Raw genomic sequence first — 18,437 nt, forward strand, 5'->3', positions numbered from 1 at the left:
GGACTGCAGGCGGCGCTAAACCGCTGAGCCATCCAGGCTGCCCACCCTTTTCTTTATATTCCTCTTGGAAGGAATCTTTTTTTCTGGGTCCTTTCTCCTTACAAATATGCTCAGGCCCTACCCTACTCAAAAAAGCATCAACTCAGAAGCCCACTCTTGCGCCTGCTGTCCATCTCTCATTTCTGCCTCCACTTCACCTTTGGTTTATTCACCTTCATCCAGACTTCAGGCCCCAGCAGTTCATTCAAACCAGCTTTGCTAAGTAGTTGCCAGCTGCTGGGAATCCAGGAGTCTCCTCAGTCCTGTGTTCCTTATTTTCTTGGACATTTCATATTCTGATCATTCATTTTCCTTAAGATCCTCTTTCTGTTGGCTTCTATACCATCATTCTCTTTGGCTTCTCTTCCTGTTTCCTTAGCCCATTCCCACACTCTCTGGAATTCATCTCTCATAGTTCACTCTCACTTCCCTGTTCAGGTTCTTCTCGTGTCCCTGCTGGACTGTTGTTCCTCTTCTCTTAGTCTCTCTACCCCTTCTTCTGTTCTCTTACCTTTCCAGTCCATCCTCTAGTAGGCTACCTGAAGGATCTCTCCTCAACTGCTGATCTGATATGTTGCTCTCTTGGTTAAAACCCATTGGTGAGTCTCCATTGTCTTATTCCTCTACTCCATAGCTTGAGTAAGGAGGCTTCACCTTATTTTTCTAGATCCTTCTGCATCCAGTCTCTTACATGCTGCAGGTATGTTTGTGGTTCACTGGTTTATCTGAGGAACACATTTTCAGTTTATCCCTAAAACAACAGGCAAGTGAAAAAACGAGAGAGAGAGAGACAGAGAAAGAGACAGAGAGAACCTCAGCTTCTGAGCCTTCACTAGGAGGGTTAGATTTCCCTTTTTTATATCCCCAGGCTCCTGGGGCATGTATGTATTGTCAGGCTCAGCAAAGTTTATAATAATTTGTGCACATCCACCTCCTTAAAATTGGCATTTTTTAAAAGCAGAGATTTTTTTTTAAGGTTTTTAAAATTTATTCATGAGAGACACACAGAGAGAGAGAGGCAGAGACACAGGCAGAGGGAGAAGCAGGCTCCATGCAGGAAGCCCGACGTGGGACTCAATCCCGGGATCACGATCTGAGCCGAAGGCAGATGCTCAACCACTGAGCCACCTGGGTGCCCCCAAAGCAGAGATTTTTGTCTTGTTCACTTGTTTATCTGATACGGTATCTAGCTTGTTGCCTGGGACCTGATAGTTCAGTGACTGTGGAATGAACACTAATAGTGTAGTTGGAGTTGTGGACTGAGGCTTTGGAGCAAGGTCGGGGTCAAAGGATGAAGATGTTCCATGAAAGCTGAAGTAGACAGTACTAGCGCCCTGGTGTGTACAGTATCAGATCATTTACAGTGTATTTTCATGAATGTTTGATCTCATTTTGTTCCACTCTGCAGCACTGAGACAGGCAGGGCAGGCTTTATTAATACTCCTTTGAGAAGTAAAGAACTGAGGTTCAAGAAAGCAAAATGACTTATGGAAGGTCTTGAACATAAATGCCAGAAATTCATTCTCCTCCTGCTATGTCTAAGGCTGCTTCCCCTGCACTGGGGCAGGTAGGGGAGGGGTTGAGAGATGAGAGATAAGTTCCAGAATACACCTACATATCAATTGAAGGGAAAGGAGTAGCTTGGAGAAGAAGATAAAGAGAGCCCTGTGGAATTGCTGTGTTGTAAAGGCCAAGTTTTTTTTTTTTTTTTTTTTGGTGGGGGTGGGGGGGTACATCACTGATGAGAGAGTTTTGCAAGTGAAGTCAAATGGAGAAGGATGGAAGGGTTGACCGCCAGGAAATGCAAGAGAATCATTTCCTGCAGTGAAACCCACTTGCCAAGTTGTTAAGGAGTATGTGGGCATCAAAGGAGATGGAGGCACACATATATGCTACCCTCTCAAGAATTTCGGCCGGTGAAAGTGAAACCGAGAGGCTGGCATTTTGGGAACTGTTATACTAGTAAATACTCCAAGAAATTCATGATACAGTATTTTTATTTCATAGACTTGAAACTATGCTAGGGATATACTGCTTGATGACCGAGCATATCAATGTCAGGATGCTTTAGACTCAGTTCAACATTGGCCAGTTCCAGTCAAGGTGGGGTGCCACAAGGCAGGGTGTTTAATCAAGTTTTAAAGCCAACGGATGTCTGGGTGATGTAGTTAGTTAAGCGTCCGACTCTGGGTTTCAGTTCAGGTGGTGATCTCAGGGTCATGAGATCGAGCCTTGCATCAGGCTCTACTCATCACAGAGTCTGCTTAAGACTCTGCGCTCCCAACCCCGCATACACTGTCTGTCTGTCTGTCTCTTTCTTAAATAAATAAGTAAATCTTTAAAAAAAGAAAGAAACCCAAAGCAAGCCAAAATGTTATTTCAGTATGAGAGGCCCACCTTTAGAGGCTAGATGTATACCAGAGTCTGAAAAACCCCTTTTTATATTAATTTAGAATATTCATCTGCGTACAAGCTTATCTCATCCCCATGACTTATTATTTGTTGTTGTGGCATGATTTGATCCATGGGAAGATTTCCCCGCTTTGGTGTTCGAGGTGGTTTTTTGTGTTTATGATACAAACCTCTGTGTGTTGTGCACATTTCCTGGGAGCCAGGCTCTGCAGGGAGTTAGGCCCTCGGCAGCTCTTTTGTCCTATTGATGAGGTGTTCTTTGTCTGCCAGGTAAAGCGGTACCAGTGCACCTTTGAGGGCTGTCCCCGCACCTACAGCACAGCAGGCAACCTGCGCACCCACCAGAAGACTCACCGAGGAGAGTACACCTTTGTCTGTAATCAGGAGGGCTGCGGCAAGGCCTTCCTCACCTCCTACAGCCTCAGGATCCATGTGCGAGTGCACACGAAGGAGAAGCCATTTGAGTGCGACGTGCAGGGCTGTGAGAAGGCGTTCAACACGCTGTACAGGTATGTACAGGCCTCTTCTCCAGCCTCTGACCCTGGCCTTGTGATTGCAGAGCCCTCCCCTTGCCCTGTGCAGATGTGTACTGCCAGGGTTTTAAACGGGACAGCAAGGGGGCGCCTGGGGGGCTCAGTTGCTTGAGCCACTGACTCTTGGTCTCAGAGCCATGAGTTCAAGCCCCCTGCTGGGTTCCACACTGGGCATGGAGCCTATCTAAAAATATAATAAAAAATAATAAAATAAATGAAGAGCACAGCAGTGCTCAACTGTTTAACATTCGCTGGAGAAACTTATTACTTAAATATTGACATAAAAGGGGTTAATTAAAAACGATAATATATTTGTGTTCAAATTTGTATCTCCCAGAGGGACATAACGGCCTGGGGATTTTATTTTATTTTATTTTATTTTATTTTATTTTATTTTATTTTATTTTATTTATTTTATTTTATTTATTTTATTTTATTATTTTATTTTATTTTTTATTTTATTTTTTATTTTATTTTATTTTATTTTATTTTTTTATTTTATTTTATTTTATTTATTTTATTTTTTATTTTATTTATTTTGTTTTATTTTATTTTTATTTATTATTTTATTATATTTTATTTTATTTTTTAATTATTTATTTTATTTTATTTTTTATTTTATTTTATTTTATTTATTTTATTTTATTTATTTTATTTTTTATTTATTTTATTTTTATTTATTATTTTATTTAATTTTAATTTTAATTTTAATTTTTATTATTTTTTTGACGGTGACCACCGCTTTTATGGGCCTGCAGATTTTAATACTTGGCCTGTTGCCTCCCCTTGGCTCAGGGCCTGTACTGAGGCTTCTGTCAACTTTTGGTCCTTTCTCACTTTGAAGATAACTTTTTTCTACCACTTGTTAGCCAGTTTCCTTTTACACCATTTGTATCAGGAAACCATGTCTTCTTCAGCTTTGGGTCCAAAGTAACAAACACAGCAATAGCTAACACTTAAGAAGCTCTCACTGTGTGTGAAGCACTGTTCATCCTCACAGCAGCTGACAAGTAAGTGGAAGCACAGAAAGGTTTTGTAACTGGCTCAGGGCCCCCCCATCCAGTAGGAAATGGGTCTGGGATTTGAGTCCCAGGCAGTCTGGCTGCAGAGTCACACTCCTACTGTAAGCTACATACTTTTCTGAATTTCTCTTCAAGTAAACAATTTTGGATGCTGCTGTATAATGGATATGGAATTCTTATGCCCTGGATCCCGAAGCACGTTAAGCTGACATGAGTGGGGAGGCTCTGTAGTACATTATGCAAATGACAAAGGGACTTTCTCTGTGGAACATCTTGCAGGCTGAAAGCACATCAGAGGCTTCACACAGGGAAAACGTTTAACTGTGAATCTGAAGGCTGCAGCAAGTACTTCACCACACTCAGTGATCTGAGGAAGCACATTCGAACCCATACAGGAGAAAAGCCATTTCGGTAAGTCTCACAATTTTCCCTTCCCTTTGTCGCTGACCAGGTTGTGGCTGGGTCTCTTCATGTGCCCTGACATTTTTCAGAGCAGAAAGAAAACTGCCCCTGTCAGTTCTTTGGCAGCGTTGGCTCTCCCCAACATAGCTACAACCAACTACTCCACACAGGAGGAGTGATGACAGATTCTAAGAGCATCCTTCTTTTGGACTGTGATGGCCTTTCTGCCGCAGGGTTTCCCCTTTTCAATGAGCATTTGTTGAAACTCAACGTGGGAGGCACTTATCAGTGCTAGAGAAATACTAAGACACGCTCTTCTCTCGGGAATATCGTCTAGTGAGAAAGAACCACAAGTAACCAGACAGTATATGAGACTGAGGTGCCCACACAGCTTTGAGCACAGCAAAAGGGAGAGCAACCTAAAAATCTAGGTGGGGAGTGGAGGAGATGAGAGGGGAAATGAGGGGATAAGAATGCAGGTATTTTGTTGCTTGTTGTTGTCTTGTAATGCGTGTGTATACACACACATATAGGAGCATCCATTTTTGTCTGTATATTTCAGTCTCTATATATGTGTGCACATATGTATATTTAATGTACCCACACATAAATGTGTAACTTTGAAGGAAGGACTTGTATGATCTACCTTCTTCTCTGCTTATAGCATGTGGCATGGTTCTGGGCATTCAGTAGGGGTTCAAAAACAAGTTTGGGATGATTATATGACATTTTCTTTTCTTTTTTAATATGACATTTATTTATTTATTTATTTATTTATTTATTTATTTATTTATTTATTTATTTATTTATTTATTTATTATGACATTTTCTTAATAAGATTATGAGTTGTAAGGATTCCCCCTAAATATAATACAGATGTATTATTAAAAATTGCCCATAAACCTTGTCTCCAAATTGTGGCAGAAGAGACTGCTGTTACATACATGGCATCACATGGGCTACCTTTCCCCTCTCAAGTCTCTCATCTCCTTATCAGGATCCTTTGATGGTGTCCCTGTCTTCAGGGACAGTCCACTCTTAAATACTAATTAAATGGAACGGTGTTCTAAAATTAAAGTTTCATTCCTGAATTGTAATCCCTCTAACAGCAAGAGTATTTACTTACTTAATTAATTAGTAAGTGAGTGAGTGAGCTGTATGCCCAACATGAGGCTTGAATTCACAACCCCGGATTAAGAGTTGCATGCTCCACGGACTGAGCCAGCCAGGCACCCTAAAAGCAAGAGTGTTTAGATTCTAGTTAGTTACTCTCCAGATTCTGTGAAGCTTGGGTTACTTTTTACCCCATAAGGCTGTCGAGGGGACTCTAATTTCTATTCAGTCACATGCATTTTTGTGATGATTAAAACTGCTAATTTTTCTTGAATATTAGATGGGACTTTAGACACAATGATTATGTATTATTAAGGAGTCAAATGCTCCAGAGAAGCTTTCTACTTAAAGAAATAAAATACTTTGGCTTACAAGAAAATGCATTCATTCATATAAATAGTTATTGAAAGCCTGCTATATGCAAGAACAACAAGCCTGCTATGTGCAAGAACTACGGCAGATATAAAGGACTACTTGGACCCTGCCCTTCAGAGTTTATAATCTAGGAGAACAGATAACAAATGTATACACATAGAGATAAAATAATATTGGAAATTACAGGTGCCATAAAAGAAGAACATAGATAAATGGCTCAGGAGTTCTCAGGAGGGAAAGATTTCTTTCAGCTCTGGTTATCAAGAAAGTAAAAGAGAAAGAAGTGGGTCTTGACACTGAAGGTTATAAATAAGTCATTACAACCATTATATATTATATATCATATGGCCAATGTAGTTGGGAGTGATTTTGTTTTGGTGTTATATTTAGGCTTCCTGCCTTTGTGAGAGCCTCTCTACCCACTATTGACATTCCTAGTTTTCCACTGGCAGTAGATTTTCCGTATCAGTTCTGATTGTCAATAGAATTCTGTTAAGTAATTCATCAAAAAGCTCTTATTGTCAGAGCTCTCAACATGTGACTTACTTGTAGGAGAAGAAATATTTATCCTGGACCATCAGTTCCCTCTGTTCCCACTTTTTTCAATGACCTGTCTTCATTTTCCATCTCTAAAACCAATTTCCTCAATCAGATCTCAGTGTTCTGAACATTTGTTTTAGTTTGAGCTTGTATTTATAAGAGATGTTGAAGATAAAGGCCTGTTTACCTAATGACTGCTGTTTCTCTTTGCTTAAACAACTTACTTAGGTGTGATCATGATGGCTGTGGGAAAGCATTTGCAGCAAGCCACCACCTTAAAACTCATGTCCGTACACATACTGGTGAGTTTAAGCTGATTTTTTTTTTAACCTTCATCAAGCTATGTTTCTTTGGAGAACTGTAGAGCTTCATGGAGGGAGCAAGCCTAAATCAGCGTAGCCTTCACCTGTAATATTTGAGTTTCTTTCAGAGGTAAAAGGATGTAAAAGTTGGACTCAGGAATCCAGCCTTAAGAAATGAAGCCAGTGGGGCACCTGGGTGGCTCAGTGGTTGAGAGTCTGCTTTTGGCTTAGGTTGTGATCCTGGAGTCCCGGGATCGAGTCCTACATCAGACTCTCCTCAGGGAGCCTGCTTCTCCCTCTGCCTATGTCTCTGCCTCTCTCTGTGTGTCTCTCATGAATAAATAAATAAAATCTTAAAAAAAAAAAAAAAGAAAGAAAGAAAGAAAGAAAAAAGAAATGAAACCAGTACAGAGATTCTCAAAGAACCTGTGACGGAAAAAAAAAAAAAACTACTCTTGTCTTTAAACTTGCCAGGAGCAGGCCATTTTGCTCTACATTAAGTTTTAGGACGGAGATGGTTAACATGTAATTTTTCCAACGACTATTACCTGAACCCTCGTAGGAATATTTACTTCCCCTGTTAGGGAAGAGGAGAAGTCTGAATCCAGTGAAATAATGTTATGGAAATACTAATACTACTTGTCATTCTTGCAGGTGAAAGACCCTTCTTCTGCCCCAGTAATGGCTGTGAGAAAACATTTAGCACTCAATACAGTCTCAAAAGTCACATGAAAGGTCATGACAACAAAGGACACTCATACAATGCACTTCCAAATCACAATGGATCAGAGGTGCGCAGTGTTTTGTCTCTTGTTTTGATTTAGGCAGCACAGAACAGCAACAGTTGTTTGTATATCAAAATGAAAGGGCAAAATGTCTTCTCTATGTGTCTGTCAGTGAGAGGGAAGAAATCAGGGTCAAGATCTGTATCTTTGTGATGGGGTGGTGCAAGCAGAAATTTCAGCCCGTGCCCTGTGCTTCAGCTTTTGATTCAGCTCTGCCTCTTTCCCATCAGGTATGCCTTGAAACCAGTAAGTGGTTTCAGAGGTCTCACATGTTTCCAGAGGGTCAACCAGATGCTCTAAATGGGTCTCATTTTCTCATTTGTGTTTATGAAATGTACATCTGTGGTTGCATTTGGAACACAGATTAATGTTTTGTCTCACATGTCTGTTTAATCTGTCATTGGAGAACCAGGTAGAGTCTGGAAGGTTTCTTGCCCTTTTGAATTGTCCATAGGCCAGAAGGTTTGAGAGGCACTGGTGGGAAGTGCTGAACCACAGAACATGCCTCTGCAGAGTTTTGGACAGTTTGTTCTTTGCCAAGTCCCTCCACCATATCTCCCTCTCCTCTGCAGCTCTGTTCTGGAGAGATCCTGGGAGAAATTTACTGGTTTTACTTCTGTTGTGGTGGTGGGCACTTATGTATGTCTCTTAAACGTAGGAAGTGAGTATTATTATCTTCCTATTTCAAAGATAAAGAAACTGAAGCTCACTGTCCCCCTTTTGAATCATTAGGTAATACTGATTTCGATTTTGGGAGAGACAGCATATTTAAATTCTGTGGTTTCCAATTTTTAAACAGCAGAAGATCCCTTCCAACAGATTTCTGCCCATATCTTATTAGTAATAATAACTAACACTTACTGAGTGTTTACCTTGTGCCAAATTCGATGTTAAGTGCTTTTATATGGACTGTCTCACTCAGAAGAGCTATGTAAGGTCAGTGCTATTATTAGCCTCATATTACCAATAAAGAAACTTTTGAGATAGGGAGAAATTAAATTACCTGCCTGAGTATCCAGAGTTTGTAATTAGTCTAATTTAGGCAGGCAGTCTGATTCCAGAGCCTGGTTCTTGACCCCTATGTTGTGAGAGGCAAAATAACATGAGCTGTGAAGGCTGTGGCCTCTGGAGCTCCGCTGCCGATCAGATGGATGCCTTTAGGCAAATGGCTTTTTTGCGCCTTGGTTTCTTCTTCTGGAAAGCCAGATAAAAATACTAAGATCTGAGAGTCTTTGCTTACTAAGCTGCATGTATTAAGTCGTGATCAGTCTTCTTATTCATGTGACAAGCCAAGGACACTTTAATTGGTGACAGCCCCTTAAGCACTGGGATGCCCAGTGCATGGTGCTCAGGTCTTGTCTTCTCTGGCTCACAACTCAGTCCCCGGTGGTGGGAAGCTTCTCCTGTCTCAGGCTTTCAGTGCCATCTAGATTGCCTCTGAGTCCTAAATAAAGATCTCCAGCCTGGATCTCTTCCTGAACTCTACACTGTACAGACAATCCCCACTTAGAATGATTTGATTTTATGGGTGCGAAAATGATATGCATTCACTAGAAACCATACTTTGAATTTTGATTTGAATCTTTTCCCGGTCTAACAGCAGGTGGTATGATCCTCTCTTCATTTGATCTTAGCCAAAAGGCTGAGATGTGATATGTATGATTCTCTCTTGTGATGCTGGGCAGTGGGAACGAGTCACAACCCCCCCGTCAGCCCTGCAATAACAAGGGTAAACAACTGATACACAACAGACCCATTCAACCGGTCTGTTTTTTCCCCTTTCAGTACAGCGTTCAATCAATTGCACGAGCTAGTCAGCATTTTGTTATAAAATCATCTTTGTGTTAAATCATTTTGCCCAACTATAGGCTAATGTAAGTGTTCTAAGCGCATTTCAGGTAGGTTGGGCTGAGCTGTGAAGTTTGGCTAAGTACGTGTTCGATGTATTTTTTGACTTAGGATGGGTTTATCAGGACATAGCTGCACTGTAAGTTGAGGAAGATAATATATATTCAACCTCCTTTTTCAACCCAGAAATCCTCAGTCTTTTCAAATGTGATATGTCCAAACCTCCTTGGCCTCTGGGTCCCTATCTTAGTAAATGGCACCTCTGTGTCTTCAGTGGCACAGGCCAAAAATCTTGGAGTCATTTTTGATACGTCTTTTTCCCCCCTCATACCCTACGTCTGTCAACAAAGTCTCAGCTCTACCATGAGAATAGATGTGGAATCTGATCACTTCTGATACTTTGTTCAGGCTGGTATCAGCTTTTGTCTGGATTACTGCAGTAACCACTAGGTGGTCTTCCTCGAACCTCCCCCTTCTCCTCACTCCCACCCTGCCCTGACACAGACTGGTCTACATATTTCACCCAGAGCAATCTTTCTAAACCATAAGGCAAATAACTTCTGTCCTCTGTTCATAACTCTCCAGTAGCTTCTTCCGTCACTTACAGCAAAAGTCAGAATCTGTACAGTGGCCCAAAAGGCCCTATAGACTCTAGTCTCTGGCCTCATTTACTTCCTCTCACTTTAGCTGTACTGTCTTCTTTGTGGTGCCTGGAACAAGGGAAGCCAATCCCTGCCCCCGGGCCTTTGTATTTGCTGTGCCCTCTGCTTGGAACATTTTTCCCAGATATGTGCATGACCCATGCCCTCTTCTCTTCAGTATCTGCCCAAATGCCAGCTTATCTAAGAAGCCTTCCCTGGTCTAATAAAAGGGCATCTCCTGCCCCAGCCGTCTCTATTTCCTTTACCCTTCATAGCACTTAGCATCATCTTGTGTTCTTCAGGGATTTTGTCACCCTCTCTCCATCCCCCCCTCACCCCTCCCATGTAAGCTCTGTGGTGGCAGGGACCTTGTTTTGTTCATTATTGTATCCTTGGGCCTAGAACAGTGCCTAATACATAGTAGACGTTCAGCGAATATTTGTTGAACGCATGTATGAATGGGAACATCTGATCCATGAGGTAAGCAGAGTTACCACTTAAAGTGTGTGGTAAATTGCAGCTGGCATCCTAGGAATCCAAAGTCAGAGTTAGTCTGACTAGAGTTAGTTAGTTAGTGGGAAAGTATAAAGCCTCAGTTCTACTCTGAGTAAGGATCCCTGAGGTGCTGGGGACACAGTGATGCAATGGAAGATGGACTTCTCATCAGAAGCACTGGGTTTGTGTTCTGCTAATTAGCTGTGTGATTTTGGACAGTTTGCTACCAGTCTTAGCATTAACTTTTTCATATTTAAAATGGGAATATAAAATAATACTTCAGGTTTATATGAATAGCAGATGAGATCATGTGAAATTGCTTTGTAAATGGTAAGACTGATTATACAAATATTATTAATTTGCTATTATTACAGCTTTTGTTACTCTGGAGCCTGAGTCATGAGATAATTCTTAAACTCTTTATTAATCATCTTTAAGAAATATGACATTCTTTAAAAAAAATAAGACATTCTTTTAAGAATATCAGGATTTTAAAAATTAAAATAATTCACAGAGCCCTTGCTTTGGATGGTTTTTACCTCTCCAAGTAATAAATCTAGACATTTGGAACTGTAGGGACATTGTGATCAACTGTTTTATTACATGCTATGCTATTATAAATCCTGATTTTTTTTTGTTACTCAATTAGAATTTTTTCTCCTTCACAGGATACAAATCATTCACTTTGTCTGAGTGACTTGAGCCTTCTGTCGACAGATTCTGAACTTCGAGAAAATTCTACAGTAAGTGTACCTCTGATACGGGTGTGAGAAAAATAAGTTCAAGAATTGAGCACTCCCTTTGGTGGGAAAATTGAGGGAGGCCAACCTTTGCAGTCTTCCAGACTTGGTTGTGTCCAGTTACTGACCCGTTAGGGCTATTTTGGTTTTGGTTTTACTTCCTCATAGAGCCTCCATGGGAGAGCTTGTTCTCTCTAACGCCTGATGCCTTTACTCACCTGATAACCTCTGGCCCCAAAAGTTTCATTCTTTTGTTCACCTAGCAAATATTTATTGAGTGCCTAGTCCATTGGGCAGTGTGTTGGTACTGAGCTTGTAGTGTTAAAAAAGTAGGTGTGGTCTGTCCTTGAGCTTAAAATTAGTCTACTATAAGGGGGAGCCAGAATTCACCCAGAATTCCAGTTTGCAGACTTTCTCAAGCCCTGCCAATCTGACTAGAGTCTGTCTTGGAGCTCACTGCACTGGCATCCCAAAGGGAACCTTCTCTATAAGCCTTCTTCTAAAGGACAATCCTACTGTCTCTTGATTGGATGGCTTCAGTTCACTGTCTTTGGAATTTCCCTGCCACTCCTGTGGCTCTATGATGTGCCTTGCAGGCCACTGCATGAAGCCTGAGGTTATACTCCTTCCTGAGGATCCGTGCTTTACTGTGTCACCAACGCTGGTTGTTGTAAATTGTTTGTAGTTTTTCTGTAGTAAATAAATGTAGCTTGAGTTAGATTTTCTATGAGTATGTGCACAAGTAGAAAGGAATCAACGTGGTAGGAAGTATTTGAGCAGAGATGGAAAGACTCAGAAATGCCATGAAATGTGTGCTGTTTCTCAAAGTGTGATCAGTGGAGTCATCTGCAGCACTTCTGGCGACGTAGCTGCTTGGGCCTCATCACAAGCCTGCTTCATCAGTATCCCCTGGGAATGGCTTCTGACACTGTCTTTTTACATAAACACCCCAAGGCTTAGGTTCTTCAGTAATGGCAGAGTTACTGGTATCAGACCAACCCTCCCATAGAAAACAACTACCTATGCTAGGCAAATGATCAAGAACAACTACTTGAAGGCACCAAAGAGCAACCCCCAAACAGGCAGAAGTAAAGCTCAGAAGAATGAGCCATGTGGACAATGTCAAAGGCACTAGATAGGCTTTCAAGTATTACAGCTTGTCAGCCTCGGGGCAAGCCCCAGTTGACACCAAATAAGATGGCTAAAACTCAGTAAACTTTCAGGCACACCGGCTTGAATAACCAGAGGACAGAGTTCAGAGCTACCACAGCAACACCTGGAAAGTGAAGAGCCACATAGTGGGAGCCCCAAGCTCTGTGTATAACTGTTCTCATCTCTAGTTGGCCCTAGAACTGTATGTGTGTGAGACAGGCCCTTAGCAGCCCAGCTGAGGCTGAAGAACTGGACAAAGAGGCAGCTGTTGTCCCCCACAGGGAAGACCGAATTTGCTTGGGGTACAGCCAGACCAACAGACTATTCAAGCAGACAAACGGACACTGTCTCTTCCAGGAAGTATAACAGAATCCAGAGTCTCAACAGCATATCATTTACAATGTCCAGGATGATCCAAAGTTAGTAAACATAAGAAGAAAGAGGAAAACATTAATCCTACTCAAGAGCAATGGTAATCTGTGGAGATGAATCCCAATATGAGTGAGATGTTAGAATTAGCAGACAAGGATTTTTGTTTTTAAGTTTTTTTTTTTTTTTTTTAAGTTTTTTTTTTTTTTAAGGAATCTTTATACCTGGGGCACTTGGGTGGCTCAGTGGTTGAGCATCTGCCTTCAGCTCAGGTCATGATCCCAGGGTCCTGAGATCAAGTTCTGCATTGGGCTCCCCGCAGGGAGCCTGCTTCTCGCTCTGCCTATGTCTCTGCCTCTCTCTGTGTCTCTCATGGATAAATACATAAAATTAAAAAAAAAAGCCCCCAACATGGGGCTTAAGCTCATGATCCTGAGATTAAGAACCACTGACTGAGCCAGCCAGGCACTGCAGTAAACAAGGAGTAGCTCTTTTATGCTCAAGGACCTAAAGGAATATGCTTGTAATTGAATAAATATGAAATCTCATCAGAGAAATAGAAACTATAAAAAGTGTACCACATGGAAATTCTGGAACTAAAACTGTATCTGAAGTAAAAAATGTACCGGATGGGTTTAACAGCAGATTGGAAAGGACAGACAAGAGAACCAGTTAAATTGAAGATGGAGGGTAGCCCGGGTGGCTCAGCGGTTTAGCACCACCTTCGGCCCAGGGTGTGATCCTGGAGACTGGGGATCGAGTCCCGCATCTGGCTCCCTGCATGGAGCCTGCTTCTCCCTCTGCCTGTGTCTCTGCCTCTCTCTCTCTCTGTGTCTCTCATTAATAAATAAATAAACTCTTTAAAAAAAAAAATTGAAGATGGAGAACTAGAAATGTACCAAATGAACAAACATTAAATAAGCACCTCATATGATTTTTTATGCCTATTCACGTTTTAGAGCTCATAGTTTAAAGTGAAATTTCTATACTGGATGGCCTCAATGCCCTCTGAGTTATGGAACCTAAGATTTCTGAGTGTAATATCTCTTTAATCTCAGAGGTGTATTAAATGGTTCAAGAGTCCACTCCTGGCCAGGGCCATGACCTAGGACTAAAGAGCTTTCTGGAGCACTCAGGTCATCAGATGAGGAATCCTGGTTTGGAGGGACATTAAGTACTTAAAAAAAAAAAAGAAGAAGAAGAAGGAAAGCCTTTTTTTAAAAAAACAAAACCACAATTTACATCAGCAAGAGAGAGGCTCTGTCCCTTGGGGTCAAATTACATAGTGTACCCTCACCACCCAACAGTTACTCCAGAATTGGCAATACTCTCGTTTTTAGTCTTTCATTCTTAAGGCCACAATTCCTTGAAGTAATAGAATTAATTTTGCTTTGTTCTACTTAAAAAAAAAAGATGAATTGTTAATATCAAATACATTTTGAGGACATCATCTTTTTCTAGGTTTCTGGGCAGCTGCATATGTATGTGTGTCCTGGAAGTGAGCCTCAGTTTGTTCAGATCTTTCGTTAACAGAGGGTTGGAGCAGCTAGGAACGGGCCTCTGGGCCTCATGGCTCCTGAGCTTCAGGATCCATCCTGGTCCTAGACAACTCCCAGGGTTCTTGGTCTCTCTGCTCCAGGCCCTAGAGGCTCAGCCTGTTCTCGTCTTCTTTACTGTGTGTGGGGAGCCGCTCGAACTTGTTCTGCCTCTAGGTTTGTGCCCTGAAGCCTGGCAGTGACTGAGTCCTAGTCTCCTCAGTATATATATATATATTTTTTTTAAAGTTTTGCAGTCCTGTACCTCTTTTTTTTTAATTATTTTATTTTTTTCATTTTTATTTTATTTATGATAGTCACAGAGAGAGAGAGAGAGGCAGAGACACAGGCAGAGGGAGAAGCAGGCTCCATGCACTGGGAGCCCGATGTGGGATTCGATCCCGGGTCTCCGGGATCGCGCCCTGGGCCAAAGGCAGGCGCCAAACCGCTGCGCCACCCAGGGATCCCTATTTTTTTTAGTGTGTAAAATACTTTTTATTGAAGTATAATATACATACAGAAAAGTACACCTATCACAAATATACAGCTTAATGAATGATCACAATTCATCACATCCATGTAACCAGCACCCAAATCAAGAAATAGAACATTCCCAGTATCCCAGAAGCCCTCCACCCTTCATGCCCACTAACAACTATTACCTCTCCTTAGGGATAACCACTATCCCAACTTCTAGCAACGTAAGATGGATTTGCCTGTTCTTGTGCTTTGTGCAATTGGAATCGTGCCAGTTGTACTGGTTTGTGCTGGCTTCTTTCTTGCAACGTCATGTTTAAGAAATTAATCCATTTGGCAGCCCGGGTGGCTCAGGGGTTTAGCGCCACCTTCAGCCCAGGGTGTGATCCTGGAGTCCTGGGATCGAGTCCCACATCGGGCTCCCTGCATGGAGCCTGCTTCTCCCTCTGCCTGTGTCTCTGCCTCTCTCTCTCTCTCTCTCTCTCTCTCTCTCTCTACCTCTCATGAATAAATAAATAAAGTCTTAAAAAAATGAATCCATATTGTTGCATAGCTGTAGATCATTGGTTCTCCTTGGTGAGTAGTAGTACATTAAGTGAATGTTCCACAATTTGTTCTCTCTACTTCCCTTGGGTATGTGGATAGTTTCTAGTGTGGAGCTCTTAGGATAATGCTGCTGGGAACATTCTCATGGTGATCTCTTGGAGTCACACAGGCTTATTCCTTTTTAACAGTGTTATTGCTGATAATTTGTAAACCGGTAAAACAAAAATAACCACCATGAGGAAGTTGTTGAGCTGACAGTGTAGTGGGGTCGTTAGCTCACTACTTTTCAAACTGAATTATAAAGTAGGGGGTAAGGTTTACATTTTAAGGACATCAGCACAATAGAGAGTATCAGAAGACCTGGCGTGTAGTAAGGAGAAGCCTCGTTTCATAGACTTTTGTTATATAGTACGGATAGTTATGTAATGTGAGGGATGTATGTGTGCACATATAAATTGTTTGTGGATATATGAAAAATGTAATTCTTACTTTGCATCGTGATGAAAAGTTTGAAGTCTGCTATCTTGGCCTGTGATTTTTTTTTATAATATTTTATTTATTCATGAGAGACAGAAAGAGAGGCAGTGACATAGGCAGATGGAGAAGCAGACTCCCTGCAGGGAGCCCGATGCAGGACTCGATCCCAGGACCCTGGGATCACAACCTGAGCCAAAGGCAGACTCTCAACCACTGAGCCACCCAGGCTCTCCTTGCCCTGTGATTCTTAACTCCCTCTGCACTGGAAGCAGAAGTCTGGTGTAGATTTGTGTCTTCAGCATGTGTCATGCTGGCAATCAGATTCACTCATCTTCCAGTCAGTGGAATCATGCTTAGAATAATTAGCCTCTTTTGATTCAAAGGGGCAGTTTCATTTCAGACCTCTAGGTTGCTGGACAGTTGCACTCACCACACTTGCCCAGGCCCAGAGTGATTCTTTCCCCTCCCAGCAGCAGAGTTGTTGGAAAATGACCTGTAAACACAAGTTGGCACTGATGCAGAATACGGCCTGAAGATGGGTTTTGGTTGGTCTATACAGTGCTTTGTTTTCAGTTACTTGCTTTTAATTACAAATCAGTAGATTTCACATAAAAATCCAAATTTCAGACCATTCTTGAGCTCTGAAGTCCCCACTGTGCATATGACAGGGCTATACTCCTCAGAAGCACTGTAGGTGACTAGAGCTCAGGCCCTCCAGCTTGCCACAGCCTGGGTCCCTGCACCCTTGCTTTACTTCTGTTAGCTGCCTGTATTCCTCGAGGCATGCTCGCCTCTGTCACTCCTGCCCTATGAAATGTGGGGGGAAGGCAGACTGGAGGTAAAAAAAATTGCTGTCCCCTCCCCTTAACCAAAGACAAGCCCATGGTGCCTGGGTGGCTCAGTGGTGAGCATGTGTCTTTGGCTCGGGTCGTTATCCTGGGGTCCTGCGATCGGATCCTGCATCAGGCTTCCCACAGGGAGCGTGCTTCTCCCTCTGCCTGTGTCTCTGCCTCTCTCTGTGTGTCTCTCACGAATAAATAAGTAAAATCTTAAAACAAAAAACAAACAAACAAAAAACAAAGACAAGCCTGGAGATGGCCATTTTATTTGGTGCCTGTCAGGAGTCAGACCCTCAGGCATTGTATTTTTGAGGGTCCCCCCCATTTTATCTTATTTAAAATGCCTCTGACGTTTTTTTTAATTCTTAATAACAAAGAAACTTGCAGTGACAAACAATAGTGAGTATAAGGCAATAACTGTTGCCTCTCATGAAAAGTTTCTTTATATTGTTTGATTTACTACCATGCATCTATGTTAGACTATTGTAGATGCTATGTAATGACATATATATTCACAATATATTATTATTACAGGAGAAAAGCAGGTTTCACAATATATTATTCACAATATATTATTGTGAAGGGTATTCACAATATATTATTATTACAGGAGAAAAGCAGGTTTCAGGTAATGAATATAATATAATCCCATTTTTAGGAAGGATTTGGTCTTCTTTTAGGTCAGGGGTCAGGAAGCTGGTTTTTGTTTGTTTGTTTGTTTGTTTGTTTGTTTTTTGGAAAGGGCCAGATAGTAAATATTTTTGGCTTCGCGGACCGTAGAGTCTCTGACACAACTCAGCTCTGCCGTCAGAGCATAAAAGCAGCATAGACAGTAAATGAATGAGCATGCATCTGTTCCAGTAGAACTTTACTTCCAAAAGCAGGCAGGTTGTCTACAAGTCATAGTTTGCAGGCTCCTGTTTTAGAGTATCTGAGGACCCAAATCTAAAGTGTCCAAGGTTTAGGAAATAGATGTCCCCTTGGAAAGGGAGAGATTAGAAACAAGCATTTTTACATTTATGTGTGAATGTCACCCACTGTGCTATCATTTCAAAATGATCAAAGAAGATCATTTTAGTTCTGCTGCTTTGTGTTCTCTCCCAGTGAAGCATTGCTTCAGGATGACAAGTCTCACGTCTTTGTCTCTGTCAATCACAGGGCCAGGACCTCAGCACAATTTCACCAGCAATCATCTTTGAATCAATGTTCCAGAATGCCGATGATACGGCAATTCCGGAAGATCCTCAACAGACAGGTTTGTGCCACAGACTCTCTTCCTGCTCACATCTCCGCACTGGGCAAGGGCGCTCCCTTTGTTGACACACTGATGCAGACACGGTGAAGTAGCATTTCAGTTCCTTTGAAAGAAGTATGCGTGGTGAGGGGTCCGGCAAGTGCGGGCCTCTTGTTCGATTCTATTTTTTCCTCTCCTTCCCTCAGCGAGAGTCTGTTTGAGGGCCTGTTTTTCCTAGCCCTTCAAAAGAAGAGGGTCTCCTTGAAAAGCATTTGTTGGCTTTCAAAAATGAGAGGAGCTGTGAGCTCTCTCTTCTTCTAATGCGATACCGTGCTTGTGAGTGGGCAGGATCTGCGAACGGCGTTGGATGCATAGATCCTTCTGTGTTTGAATGAAAATCTGTCCCTGAAGCTTCACAGCAGTCAGAAAGTATGTTCACTGGTCATGCCAAAAAAGGATGTCTAGTCTCTTTTCCAGAAAGGCCTTAGAATACCTTTTTTTAAATGGTGAAACCTATGGTAGCTCTTCACGTTTGTAAGGTGGGGTCACTTATGAAGCCTG

At 41.8% G+C, this 18,437-nt stretch overlaps 1 protein-coding gene across 4 annotated transcripts in view; it reads left to right on the plus strand.

The window, feature by feature from the left end:
* MTF1 (metal regulatory transcription factor 1) overlaps positions 1-18,437 on the plus strand; it is a 43,113-nt gene that overhangs the window by 13,924 nt on the left and 10,752 nt on the right. For all 4 annotated transcript variants that reach the window (XM_038557841.1, XM_038557842.1, XM_038557844.1 and 1 more), the window contains exons 3-8: positions 2,722-2,960; positions 4,286-4,417; positions 6,665-6,738; positions 7,393-7,529; positions 11,176-11,250; positions 17,801-17,897. In XM_038557841.1, the coding sequence (XP_038413769.1) occupies positions 2,722-2,960; positions 4,286-4,417; positions 6,665-6,738; positions 7,393-7,529; positions 11,176-11,250; positions 17,801-17,897 (754 nt within the window). The remainder of the gene's footprint in view (positions 1-2,721; positions 2,961-4,285; positions 4,418-6,664; positions 6,739-7,392; positions 7,530-11,175; positions 11,251-17,800; positions 17,898-18,437) is intronic.

The sequence above is a fragment of the Canis lupus genome, chromosome 15, assembly GCF_011100685.1.
Source record: "Canis lupus familiaris isolate Mischka breed German Shepherd chromosome 15, alternate assembly UU_Cfam_GSD_1.0, whole genome shotgun sequence".
Lineage (NCBI taxonomy): Eukaryota > Metazoa > Chordata > Mammalia > Carnivora > Canidae > Canis > Canis lupus.